General features: G+C 40.5%; 1 protein-coding gene across 20 annotated transcripts in view; it reads right to left on the reverse strand.

Annotated features, from left to right (window-relative positions):
* The window catches only part of MCF2L (MCF.2 cell line derived transforming sequence like), a 158,879-nt gene that overhangs the window by 74,699 nt on the left and 71,256 nt on the right, over positions 1-12,924 (reverse strand). Inside the window, exon 1 of one of the 20 annotated variants that reach the window (XM_069770235.1) lies at positions 7,686-7,972. The exons of 18 other annotated variants lie outside the window; for them this stretch is intronic. In XM_069770235.1, the coding sequence (XP_069626336.1) occupies positions 7,686-7,758 (73 nt within the window). In that variant the 5' untranslated portion in view covers positions 7,759-7,972. Of the gene's footprint in view, positions 1-6,822; positions 6,866-7,685; positions 7,973-12,924 lie in introns of those variants that run through there. One more of the 20 variants, XM_069770238.1, reaches the window with a different exon arrangement.

Here is a 12,924-nt window from a genome sequence, read left to right on the forward strand (position 1 = left end):
AATGAAACTTGATAACTCTGCTCATTTAATCATACCTGAAGAACACTGCACCTACTTAGAAGAGACATAAATTAATCCCCAAATGCTGCAATTCCATTATTTAAATACAAGGGATGGGAACTTGTCATGTGTGAAATAACAGAAAAACCAAAAAAGTTTGTATTATATAGATGCCTCCTGAACCACCTGCTTTACCCAAGTAATTCCCACTTCCTGTAATCACAATTAAAGAGAAAAAAAAAAAGTCCAACTTTTCTTCTTTGAGATCACAGACTTGGAGCTTTGGCACAGGACTATTGACAAAACTACAAGGATGACGGTTTGTTTTCATATAGGGAGATTAATCACTGATCCTTCTTTTAAAAAAACTTTTGAGGTGTACAGCAAATGCAGTGCTGCTGGGCTGGCACAAGATGACAAGAGGTGTAACAGTCCCCATTTTCTTGACTCAAATTATGAAATAGCTGCTCAAAAGCATACTTTGACAGCCAACCAAGATTTTTGTTTCTTTCAAACTCTTCTAAAATATTTGGATTTGTCCACTTATTACGCATGTCAAAGGATGTATTTGTCTTTGTTCTCTTCCTTCTTCCACCTCCACTTTTGCAAAAGGCAATAAAGTTCAGACTTAGTTTGCCTAAATAATATCACCTCAAAGCACAAACGTCAGAGGAAATATAATCCTCTCGCTTCCCTGTAGAGTAGCTGTACTCACAGGGTACTACGAGTGCCAAAACCTACATCATCTTCCTCTTCTGCTTCATCAGTCGCACCTTCTTGACACACATACTCTGTAGTCCCACAGCTTCTTAGGGTTCAGCGTTAAGTTTGAATACGGCTTACAAGAGTAATCAAGTACTAGCTGTTCTATAACTAGAAGAAAACTATGTAGTAATTAGGAAGGCAATCTAGGGATCAACACAAGACCTAGTATTTCTTTATACTTGAAGAAAATCTACACCAAGACAAATCATATTAGGAGCTATGCGAAAACAGAAAAAAAGGGGGGGAGGATGTTGCAATTGTTGCAAGAAATCTGAAAGTGTTACCAGTTATAGCATCTAATCTGTTTTGCCACACTTTTGCTCCACACAGTGTTAAAGTGCACCTAATCTGTTTTGGTGAGAAAGAGATGTTCTTTGTGCTATTTCAAGCATCATGATAATTACTCCCTTCCCAAACTGAGAAGGAAGGGGACCTTTGAATCATGCCACACAGCCGTCTTATAGCATAAGTTTTTGTCAGCTGCAAAGAGGACTTGGAGATAAAGGGCAGCAACACCGTCACGTGGACTTACCATCTAAAAGCAAGAATTCACCTGGTGCATATGGGCATGCTACTGCTATTGCAACAATAATAGTCCTCTCATTCTCTTTCCAGGATATCCTGAAGAAAGCCAAAGCAATTCTATTTGCCTGCTGGTAAACCGTTTTCTGTTCTTGCAGGACAGTTTCAGACTGCTAGGAACCAAAACAGGGTTAACAAATATTACCAAAACTGCAGCATCATTAACTCTTTAATACTGCAAATCATGCTGGGTGTGTAGTAAAAAACTATTTCTGAAGTTAGTCACCAAGAAGAAGCAGATTTTGCAAAAAGAAAAGATTTTTTAAAAATTTTCTTTTTTTTTAAGCAGAGAAATATTAGATACAGTCTGAGCAGCAGAGAATATTCTCCTAACAAGCACTCCAGTGATAAGGCGGCAATTGACCCAGATGTGTCTCACTCAGTACTTTAGCAAGCAAGCAAGCCTCCACGGAGTAACAAAAGTGTTAGATTTTGCCAACTGTATTTAATAAGATTTAATGCTCTGAGAAAATTATTATGGGAATTTTGCATTCTAAGTACTAAAGCATTGCAGAAAGGGAAGTCTTACAAAAACAGAAAATAGAAAGATCAACTCTGAATAGAAGAACTATATGCAAATTATAGGACTCATCTTCAGTGTGACTTAAAAACTGATGATGCATCACACAGCTTAAACATGTATTCTAAAGTGGACAACCTTTTCAGACAAACTAACCAAAGATTCTTCTCCACTGAAGCCACCTGCTTTCAACCCTCCCTCTGCAGAAAAACACGTACCTCAAAGCATGCCTCAAAGCTTTGACTGAAAAGTCAACACGCACAGGACCAGCTGCATGAGTACTTGGCAATTCCACTAAACGGAACGCTATTTTTGTGTGGTATTTTGGAAGCAAGATAGGATTTTACACAACGCGTGATTTTACTCTTGATCTAAAAATTAAAATCACTTTTATAAAACAGCAAAGTGGTAAAATCTAATTGCTTATTGTACACATCTATTCTGGAGAGAAATTATACTTCCTTTACTCAAGGAGGATTACCAATATGCACGGCTACAGTACAAGCCTGCACAGCACAGTGCTTGAAACACTGGAAACAGGACTTGATGTTAATCACAGCATTAGGCTGCAGTGCTAACAACTGTGAGGTTGTCACAGAATGGTTTGGGTTGGAAGGGACCTTAAAGATCATCTCGTTCCAACCCCCCTGCCATGGGCAGGGACACCTTCCGCTAGACCAGGTTGCTCCAAGCCCCATCCACCCTGGCCTTGAACACTTCCAGGGATGGGGCATCCACAGCCTCTCTGGGCAACCTGTTCCACTGCCTCACCACCTTCATTGCAAAAAAAATTCTTCCCTATGTCCAATCTAAACCTACCCTCTTTCACTTTAAAACTTTAAACTTTGTCCTGACACTGCAGGCTCCGGTAGAAAGTCTTTCTTGAATTTTATCATTTCAACAATACGGAGACTAGCTAGAATCACTTCTAGGGAACAATGTATTTTAGGGTACTCTGACACAAGCACACTATTCCATAGAACTGTACATCTGTAAACTAATGTTTTGAAAGAGGATGTGAAGCACTTCATGGGTGTGAGACAGGAGGAAGAGCTAAGTGTTCGCTAAGTGGCTTAGATGGAGCTGAGTACTAGTTTTCAGCTAAGACACATTTACTTGCAGCTGTTTGTAAACTTCCCAGTTCTTGGGACTCTTGACTACAGATGACTTACAAAGAAGAGGCTGCCGAGTTCACAACCAAGGGCTGCCCCCCCTTACCACACGGACAACAGAGTTGTTAATGAAGCAGCTCTTGAAGTACTGTGGCTTACTGCCCAATACCATTAAAAAGATGAAACCCATCACATGGCTCTCTAAAGCACTGCTAGTATTAGCTGCTTCAGGTAATACAGAGGCAGGACATGGTTCAGCATCTCTCCCGGGCAGCTAAAGAGTCCTTTAATGCAACACAGTCAGGTCTGCTGCTCGCATCCAGTGTTTTGCAGGCAGTATGCTAGAGGTTTGGCAGGAGCCTCCCCTCCTTTGCTTTACAGACCCCCGTTTTCACCCCTTTTAGGTCTCAAATCAAGCATCCATTCATTATCCAATCTGAACATTTGGCACATGGCTGTAATGACTAATCAAGTTCTGCTAAATAAAGCTCTGGCCTTGTAAGCAAAAAGTTATTTTTGATGGAAACCGACTGTGCAAAACAAATCAAAGATATAATTTATTGGATTTATTTCAGTGTCTCACCTGCAAAAAACCCATTAGAGTCTGTTTCCATAAGTGCAACAGTCTAACTGATGTTACTTCTATTTTGAGAGGTGGTTTTGCTAGACTTTAAGTCCAAAGATTGACAGCTTTCTGTTTAAAATCTGCCCTTTTGGGCATACAGGGAAATTACTTAAGCTTTCTGGAACAAAAGAAATCCCCTATTTTGTGTGTTCCAAGTACAAAGTAGATGCATATTTAAAAAGTTACAACTTGCTGTTTGTTATGAGAAGCCATGGTCCATAAATTGTCTGAAATGAAACACAAAATCCTTGCTTAGAACTTAAAACCAACAAAACCCTGTCATGTTCAAACTGAGAAGTGAATAGATACATCACTTATTCTGAATTAGATGACCTCTACAATTTCTCTCATCTAACTGAGCATAAAAAAAGAAAACAAGACTAAGTACAGTAGAGCTGAACTTTGCTACAATTCCACAGGCTCTGTGGAATGAAGGTTTATAAAAGCCAGGGTCTTTAAAAAGCACTGTAAGTGATTGTTCCTCCATCTTCAAAGGCTTTGTGTCTTCTGTACAAAACAGAAATGCAGTAGCACTGCATTTTGAAGAGAAAAGCCATGTAAATGAAAAAAAGTTCCAAATATCTGATGCTTAGAGAAGTGCCTGAGACACAGTAGCTATAAAAGCATTTGAGGAAACAAACATATAAGGCTCCCTTCGTTTCAAGGTAACACAGTAATGATGAGATGCAGAATCTCTCACACATCACGTGCAGTGAAGAAGCTAAAGAACAAACTTTGACCTTGAACTTCCCTGGTGGTGGGTACTCTCATCTGAAGTTTCATTTGACCTCACTGGACAGCCTGCTCCTCTGAGACTGAAGGCAGGTTAAAATAAACAAACAAAAAGCCAAATGAACAACAAAAAAAGTCACATCAGTGCTTTTAAGATGGCGATTTACTTTTAAAAACCTGTCCCTAGGTCACAGTAAGTACCAGGTTTCAACGACACCACTAAGCTGCTCTATAGATGTTTGGAGTGTTTAGTTTTTAAAGGACACTAATACTTATTAGAAAGGAGTGAATGTCTTTACTGCAACTTTGCACAGCAAAGGCATGAGAGGCAACAGTCAGATGCTGCAGCACGGGAAATTCCAGCTGAATGCAAGAGAAAAAATTCACCATGAGAAGAGCCAAGCACAAGGCTGCCCAGCAAGGCTGAGTGATCTCCACCCTTGGAGACATACAAAATTCAGATGGACAAGTTTCTGAGAAACCTGCTTTAAAGTTAAAGTTAATCTTGCTTGGAGCAAGAGGCAGGACTAGGCAGCATCCAGGGGTCCCTTCCAGCCTAAGTTTTGCTGTAATGCTGAAGGAATTCCCTGGTGAGAAGTCCTGAAGCCCACCTCACAATCCTGGAAAGAAAAGAGAAGTTTCCAACATAGATATCGTGGCCTTACAACAAATAAACACATACAAACTAAATTCTGTACTAAATTCGGTATATTGATTTTAAAAATAAATACAGAATAGGGTAAAATCTAGTTATGTTGATACACTTGGTGAATCTCAGGCTAATAAAATCTGTCTGCAACCATATATTACAAAGTCTATCTATTTTCTGGAAAACAAAATTAAAACAAAAGAAGAAAACTAAGGAAATAGCTTTTCCAAAGGGAAGAGGAAATATCCCAGAGTCACGATGAAGTAGTTCTGCTTTCTAAAAAAATCCAGCCAATAATTTGTTTCATAAGAACTGTTCACAACCCTCCATAAGGGTCCCGTATCCACAACTAATAGCTCTGCAGGATGCAAAACTATCACTTAGTAGCAGATCCCTTCCTGCTACAGTACTACAGCTCTGAGAAGATCACATCATACCCGTCTCATAGGCAAACAAGCACGGTACTGACTTGCCTTGCTTTCCTCCTTTCAGATAAAGCTTTGGCATGTTCTTAACACCAAGATGGAGAAAGTTATGGTGATTCACCTGCTGCATCATTCATTCTCCAACATGCAACTCCCAAGTGCTGCGCCCGGCTCCAGTGGCTGAAGGGAGTCCACCTTCATTGCAAATAAGGCTGACAAAGCCAGATTTTAAGAACACTCCCCTCAACTACATTCACACACAGAAGACCTCTGCCAGGGCTCCAGTCATCCTCTTTCCACATTTCCCCTACCTACAAAGAAAACTAGGAGAACCTCAACAAGATCCTGTCTCTTGGAGAGAGCCTGCAAACTCCTGGGGAGCCACAGCCGGGCAGCGCTAGCTCCACACCCCGCTACCGAAACACTCCAATTGTGTCTGAAACTTTTTAGTCCTGCGATGTACTTACAAGACAGGAGGTGCTTTCATCCCCATTTGGGCACTGAAAACCAGAACCAGCACTGCTCACAACTACCTGCACATTCTTGAAGCAGAAGAGAGACTTGAGTCCTGTGCCTATATCCCAAACCCCTCCTCTCTTTTCAGTTTGTCCATCCTTTTTGCCATCTTACCCTCATTCCCAGCCATCGACTGACAAAGGAATTCCCTAAGATGACATTGTTTTCCTTGGAAATTTTCATAGGGTTGAGAATGGAAAGATAGGTATCTGAGACCTCTCCTTCACTTTAATTTTCTCCCCTCTGCTAACTGTAGGCACAAAAAATTCCTTCTCTGAGTGCTGTACAGGGTAAGAACAGTGCCGGGGAAAGGGACAACCCTCCTGCCCACTTTGAACACAGAATCTTTCAACAGTTCTCCCTCTCTGGCACACTGAACATGCCCACAAGAAGTGGTGGCAGTCAACAGATGACAAATCAAGCCTTGGCAGTTGCTAACAAAAGCAGCCCTGCTCACTTATTTCTCAATAATCAAATACAAATTACCCCCCCCCTATTTTAAACTTGGCAACTTACACAAATAGTCCTGGCATGGCTACATATGCATCGCCATGATTTGACACAAAACACTCCCTGGTTCTGCAGTTTAAAACAGATATTCGCTCTCTTGTACAATCATCAGCCATTTCCTAAACCCACCCCTCCCCTCTCAGCACAAATGAGGATGCACATAAAGACCAAAAGTTACTCAGACTGATTAATCCCTCCACCTTTTCCATCCGGCTAGCCTCACCTTTCTTAAATTTTTCATTCATTCCTCCTAAGCAGCATGCCTTTTGGTTTTACCCCTAGTAGCATGAAGCACTACAGAGAAGCAGAGTACTCGGACTCACATGTTGATAATTTAATTAGTAATACTAATTAAAGATTAGTAAGAAGATCCACCCTTTACATACCTGTTTCATTTAAATTTGAGATTTCAAAAGCAACAACACTGGAAGGTTAAGACACCAGTTCACAGACTCAGTGCTCTTTCTCTGGTCCTCCCCTGCAATAGTCACGCATACCAAAAGCGGAGAACAGAACTGGAAATGTGAATTCAAGCACTAGAATAAGGAAGCAATTTTTGCTTGTCCCTATTCCACAAAACATGCTTTCAGTTTTGCAATGGACTGTAGCTGCACTATTAACAGCAAATAATATGTCCACTATTTCATTATATCTTAACAGAAACAACATTCCTATAGAAAGCTCTGACTGAAGGAATTTAAGAAATAATGCATTTTAGATTAACCCTCCTATACTAACAACTAGGGGATGCCAAATTGTATCCTGTGAAAGAAACTATGCTTTTTCCCTACCTCAGATAGGGATCAGGAGAAATTGTGTATCTGATATTTACGTAAAAAGCAATTAATTGAAAATTAAAACCCAATGTAATTCAGGAACAGCAGGATGGCTCTCTGAAACAGCAAATTCTCCTTGTAAGCTTTAGCAGCGGTTCTGATCGCCGTAGTCACTGCATGAGTGAATCCTGAACAAAGTACCTTCCGTGTAAAATACAGGAAGAGTGGATACATCTGATGTACCGAGAAATATATCCACAAATAAAAGGATACACTGCAAATTTATGCAAGGACAGAACACATACACCCATAACAGTAAACTACATTTATGTATGAATGTACACAAAAAGAGTACAACTTCTGCCTTTGTACTAAAACACATCCCATTTCCCTCAGTAGGATAATGTTATCTGACAGAGTTCCTGCCTGACCAGCAATCAAGTAACTAAGAAAATTTGAAAAACTAGACACACCTGTGCTTTTCTTCAGAAGCAGCCACAATTCAGCAGTATCTTTGTAGAGCAAGGAGATCAGGCTTAAGGTCATGTTGCTTCTAATCGATTTAGTGCAATATAGTTCCGCAGACAGTGACCTATTTATCTGTGAGCCCGTCTTCAGTGCAAAATGAGAGCGCAAAACTCCATCTTTCAGTCAAAGCCAAGCCACCGGGGACACAATACCTTTCTTCAAATTACATGCAGAGCAACTGCGCCTGTCAGCAGGCTCAGAGGTCCTTCAAAGGGCTCACTGGTTGCTGGATACCACTTCTTGTCTTTCTGCATAAAGCACTGGCATGCCCTGGATGCAAGCTGTTTGCTTTAAATGTGAACACATGCACTGTTCAAACATTAGCAGAGTAAGAATGCATTAAAAAATTAATCCTAAGTGTGCCTTGTCAAGAACCTCCCTTTAAGAGCCCTAGTTTTAACAAATGATGATCTAGTAAATCCAGCATCATCACCTTTTTCTACCACCCACCCCTACTCCACACAGGGAAATTAACTGCCCAAGGAGCAGATGTCCTCTTCCAATGTACCTTTGGTTAGAAAGTTCCCCAGAAATGCATCCAGCATTTCCTATTTGTGAGGGAATTCTCACCCACACGTCTTTGGCGGAACCAAACTGGGGTGTTTTCCTTGGTGGTAAACCCATCAAGCACCTGTTCCCTATGAAGGAGCCTACCCAAAGCAGCAGGAACTGCCAAAAGGACATGTATTCTACTAATCGGACTTTGTAAGTTGAAATATGTACAAATCTTATGAATAAGACAATGGGAAATGAAGCAACAGATGATGAAATCAACTACAACCAAAGTGTTCCATATGAACTTTCAGACATGAATGCTGAGCCACCTTGCTTTACTTAATCCTTTAAAGTAATTGTCCAGTGACAGACTACCTGTTAATTAATACACTTGAGATTAGTTACCAGCCATCCAGACTCACTAATACAAAGAGTGAACTAGTGAGTGGGAGTGACAGTAACCACCATACGAAAACAAATGGATTGTTTTTCTTCATGGTGTTCTAAGAGCCCTTTCCCAACAAGAGGGGTCAAGCAAAGAAGACAGTGAGCATAAAAAGCTTGGATTGATGGTTACATCTGTTCACAAAATCCCATTTGCAGATGGGGAAAAGCTCCATTTCTGCTTCAGCACTCCTGGCCATCAACCAATCCCATAAAAACAAACCCAAACAAACCCAAGTCACCCACAGACCACACCAGAGGTTATTTTCTGAAGTGCCCCACATCTGTGTTCTCATCGCTCATCTGCCACAGGGCAGGAACTGTCGATAATCCCAAACCAGTCAGATGTACTGTAATAAATCTACCATCTATATAAGCAGCTCTATTCAGTGCATGGCATTAAAATGTGACCTGAAGAATATAACTGAGGTAATTTATTTTAAATTCTGCTTCTTCATTTTGGGGCCCATTACATTTTGTACTATGTCAAAGCACAAGAGTTTCCTAAGCAATATCAGATGTTCTTCATTAAAGGTAGATTTAAAAGAAACAACACTGCTTAGGAAGGTTCTACTTAACTGTTCTGTATTTTAGAAGGTCATTACTAGCATATTGGATTTTGAAGAGAGAGTTCAAAATTAGTGAATGAGTCTTCACACTGCTCCCACAAGTCATGTAAATACTCACACACGTGGAAATTGAGACAGAGTAAGTGACCTCTCTTGGATCAGGTAACAGCATCTGTTGCAACGTCAGAAACAGGATCTACATCTCGGCTCTAAGCCCATACTGCCTCCTTTCCAGGACTGTCACCTAACCAGCTCGGTGGAGGTGCATGCTCCTAGATCGGTATCTTGACTTGTCGTCCTCAGACAAAGATCACAATTCACAGCATTTTATTTCTAGCTCTTGTGCTACAACGTGGCTCTAGGAAGAACACTCTCAGAGCAGCTAGAAATCCTACTACATACCATATACAAGTATACACACTGATATTAATTTCTTACTTAACAGCACCCTGCCAGTCTCAAACATTTGCCAGCAAGAGTCCTCAGCAATACGCTTGGCTGACTAGATATGAGTGTTAGTAACAGGGGTTTGCTGTCACCTGCAACACAGCATGCTGAAAACATAACTCTTGTTACCCAAACTTTTACGCAATGATAAAGCAGGCATAGGAGTGCTTTCCCAAACACGCAAGGAGAGGAAGTTTTATGGCCTTCCTTCAGAGATTAAAACCAAGTGAAAGAGGAGCTACACCCTTCTCAGAAAGGTATCACCCTTACCTACACCCATTCAGTAAGATACAGGAACCTGATATTTTAGCAAGCTGGCTACTTCCTTAAGAAAAAAAAACAAAAGCCAAACGCATGAATGTAAAAGAAGAAAGAGAACCACCCACAGCGTGTTGGCTGTGCTTGTTCTCATTGTCAAGACAGAGAGGAAGTATAAACCCCTCGTATTAATCAATACTGCCTGTTCCAGAGTACCTTCATGTTGCACGTAACGTGGACAACCACCTCTCAACAGGCTTCTGCCTTCAGATTTCAGAGCAGAGGAAACAGTGGAACAAGCCATTCAGGTGAAAACCAAGTACTAGTTTAAAAATAATTTAATTTCTCAGACTAGCACAACAGATACATGTAATATCCATCCTCCAGGCTTCCACCTCGCTTCCCCCTTCCTAGCCTTGAAATCTCCAAAACCCACAGTTACATATGTTTTTCCTGGACCACTCAAGATCTAATAATGACCTAAGAGCACCAAAATATAGCGTTGTTTGTTTCAGCCCTGCTATCCTTCAATATTAACCAACTAGACACACCTTCACCTCCCACTTTCAGGAAACTTCACAAACAGCAGCAGTACTCCGTGCAGCAGTGCCTGCAGTGAGACGTGGCTACTCAGACTGCACTGGCGTGAGGAAAAGAGGACTCCTGGCTCTGCGCTGAAGTTCTTTGTGGTGCTATTCAAAATTCAGGAGATGGGAGATTGCAGTCTGATAAGAATTGAAAACTGTAATTAAAGCTGGAAACCCAGTCACCACTGATGTTAGATAGACAGCAGGACTAAAATTCAGGAAAATCAGGAGGATGAGATCCATTTTTATAGCAGCAGTGGGATTAAAGGAGCAAGTGGAGGAGATAAGAAAAGGAAATGGATGTGGAGTTTAGTGGCAGCAGCAGGAGAACCCAACAGTAAGTAACAAGAACAGAAACATGTGATGAAAGCAGCTCAGGAATTAAACTCAGGAAAGGAAAACCAGATTTATTTTGGTTGGGTTTTTTTGGGTTTTTTTTTTTGTTTTTTTTATTCTGAAACATATATATTAATAAGAACATTACTCCAGAAAGCAAGGAAAACCAACAGAGACCATTACAACAAAAGGAGTGTTGTGCCACAACTGAAGATGTATTTATAGTCAAAATATAAACTGAAACTTTGTCAGCAATAGGAAACCCTTTTTATGACTCTTAAAGTACACAGAATCTTTTTTTTCCAGATTAACAAGATACTCAGGAAGCAGAAAAACTTTCAGGTCAAAAGTTGTGGGAGAACTGGTTCCAACAAAAATATCACTCCTGTAACAGTGATGAACACAGAAAAAGGCTGCAAAATTATTTATTACAAAGGAAGGAAAGGAAAAGAACATTTGCAGAAAACATCATTCCCCAAATCCTGAAAGAGCAAACAAGACAGAGAGAAGAGAAACCTGCTTTTGATCTCAGATAAAATTAAGAGATAGAAAACATTCATTCCATTACATCTCTAAAATAATCAGTTGGGGTGGTTTTGGACAAGTTAGCTATGATATTTCAGTACTAGAGGATAATTCATAGCTCCAAATTAAATTAAAAAATCCGGCTACTAGATCATCTTAGTTACCTGGCATTTTAGATGGGTGAGTATAGGCAAAATCCTTCAGAGTTGGCTATCAACCTCAAGTCTTACTTACACTGCATAAATCTGACCCACATTATTGTGAGGTTACACTTGAAAATGGTCAAACCCACCTAACTGATAGAATAAAAATGCCACTGTCTTCTTAACAGCTTCTTACTTTTCAAGCCAGTTTTGATTTTGACTCATGATTTGGAATTTTTGTGGCCCATGCATGCTGCAGCAAGCTGCCTCTGGTTGTGCAACCCACCAAGTCCCCACATGGGAAAAGTGTGGAAAAAATGCAAGCAAACATGATGAGCAATCCTCAAAGCTCACCATTCCCTCCACTTACGGGTTACCAAAATAGTATCTCAATTTCTATCATTGCCAATCTTTTCACCCTCCTGGGCTTCAACAAGCTCCACAGTTTCCTCAAGAAAATAAGAGACTTAACATCAGCAAAGAGGAACCAAAGCTCATTTTCCACTGATGAGAAAGAAAAAGAGCAGAAAACACACTTAGACTAGCTGCTTCTGGAGAGCCAACCTGGAGAACTGCTTCAAGTTCTCAAAAGAAATTCCCTTCCTTCCAAGAAAGAAAGTCTCACTGCAACAAGAGAACAAAATACCTTATCCCTTGTGCTTAGCAGCGTGATATTCTTGGTTAAATTTAGTCAATGGAGAAAAGACAAAGCTCACATTGGTTACTCTGTGGAAAGACACAGCATACAATCACGCCTGTCCTTTTTACTTTGTAGATGCAGGATTTTAAAGAAAACATTATTGTAGCATTAAAAAAAAGGTAGTGATCCCTTTAACAAAACACTTCTTAAAAAAAATATCTAACCCTGCAAGGAGCTGTTGTAACATCCATAAACAACTGCAGCACAGCAGCTGTAACTGTGTCCTGTTTCCACTCTCCGGGAAGCAAACAGGAAACCTATACCCTTACCTGATTGAAAAAGCAGCCAGTCCCTGAGATTTTAATCAACCTAAAGCAACAGACATTTTCCTTCTCTTCCAGTTTCCTGGGATGCTTCCTGGCCCGTTCAGGATAGCAGTATGGATACCAAGCTTTTTAACAGCAGCATTACCTTCATTTTCCACATTAAATACTGCTACTTGCCCTATTACTGTATTTACTTTTGGCCTAGGTGTGACAGCTCAGGCAGGGCTGTGGATTCAAACAACAAAACCACTCCTCTGCCAAGGGCGGTTTATTAGCATTAGCCTCTAACTTCAGAGGGCAGGATTTTTCAGCACGCCTCAAAAACCTTCACACTATTTTCAGATGAACAGTACCAAAAATAGATGCACCAGCCAAGCAAGAGATATAATTATGCAAACCTTTAGCTAACAAGGA

Source organism: Haliaeetus albicilla, chromosome 25, assembly GCF_947461875.1.
Source record: "Haliaeetus albicilla chromosome 25, bHalAlb1.1, whole genome shotgun sequence".
Taxonomy (NCBI): domain Eukaryota; kingdom Metazoa; phylum Chordata; class Aves; order Accipitriformes; family Accipitridae; genus Haliaeetus; species Haliaeetus albicilla.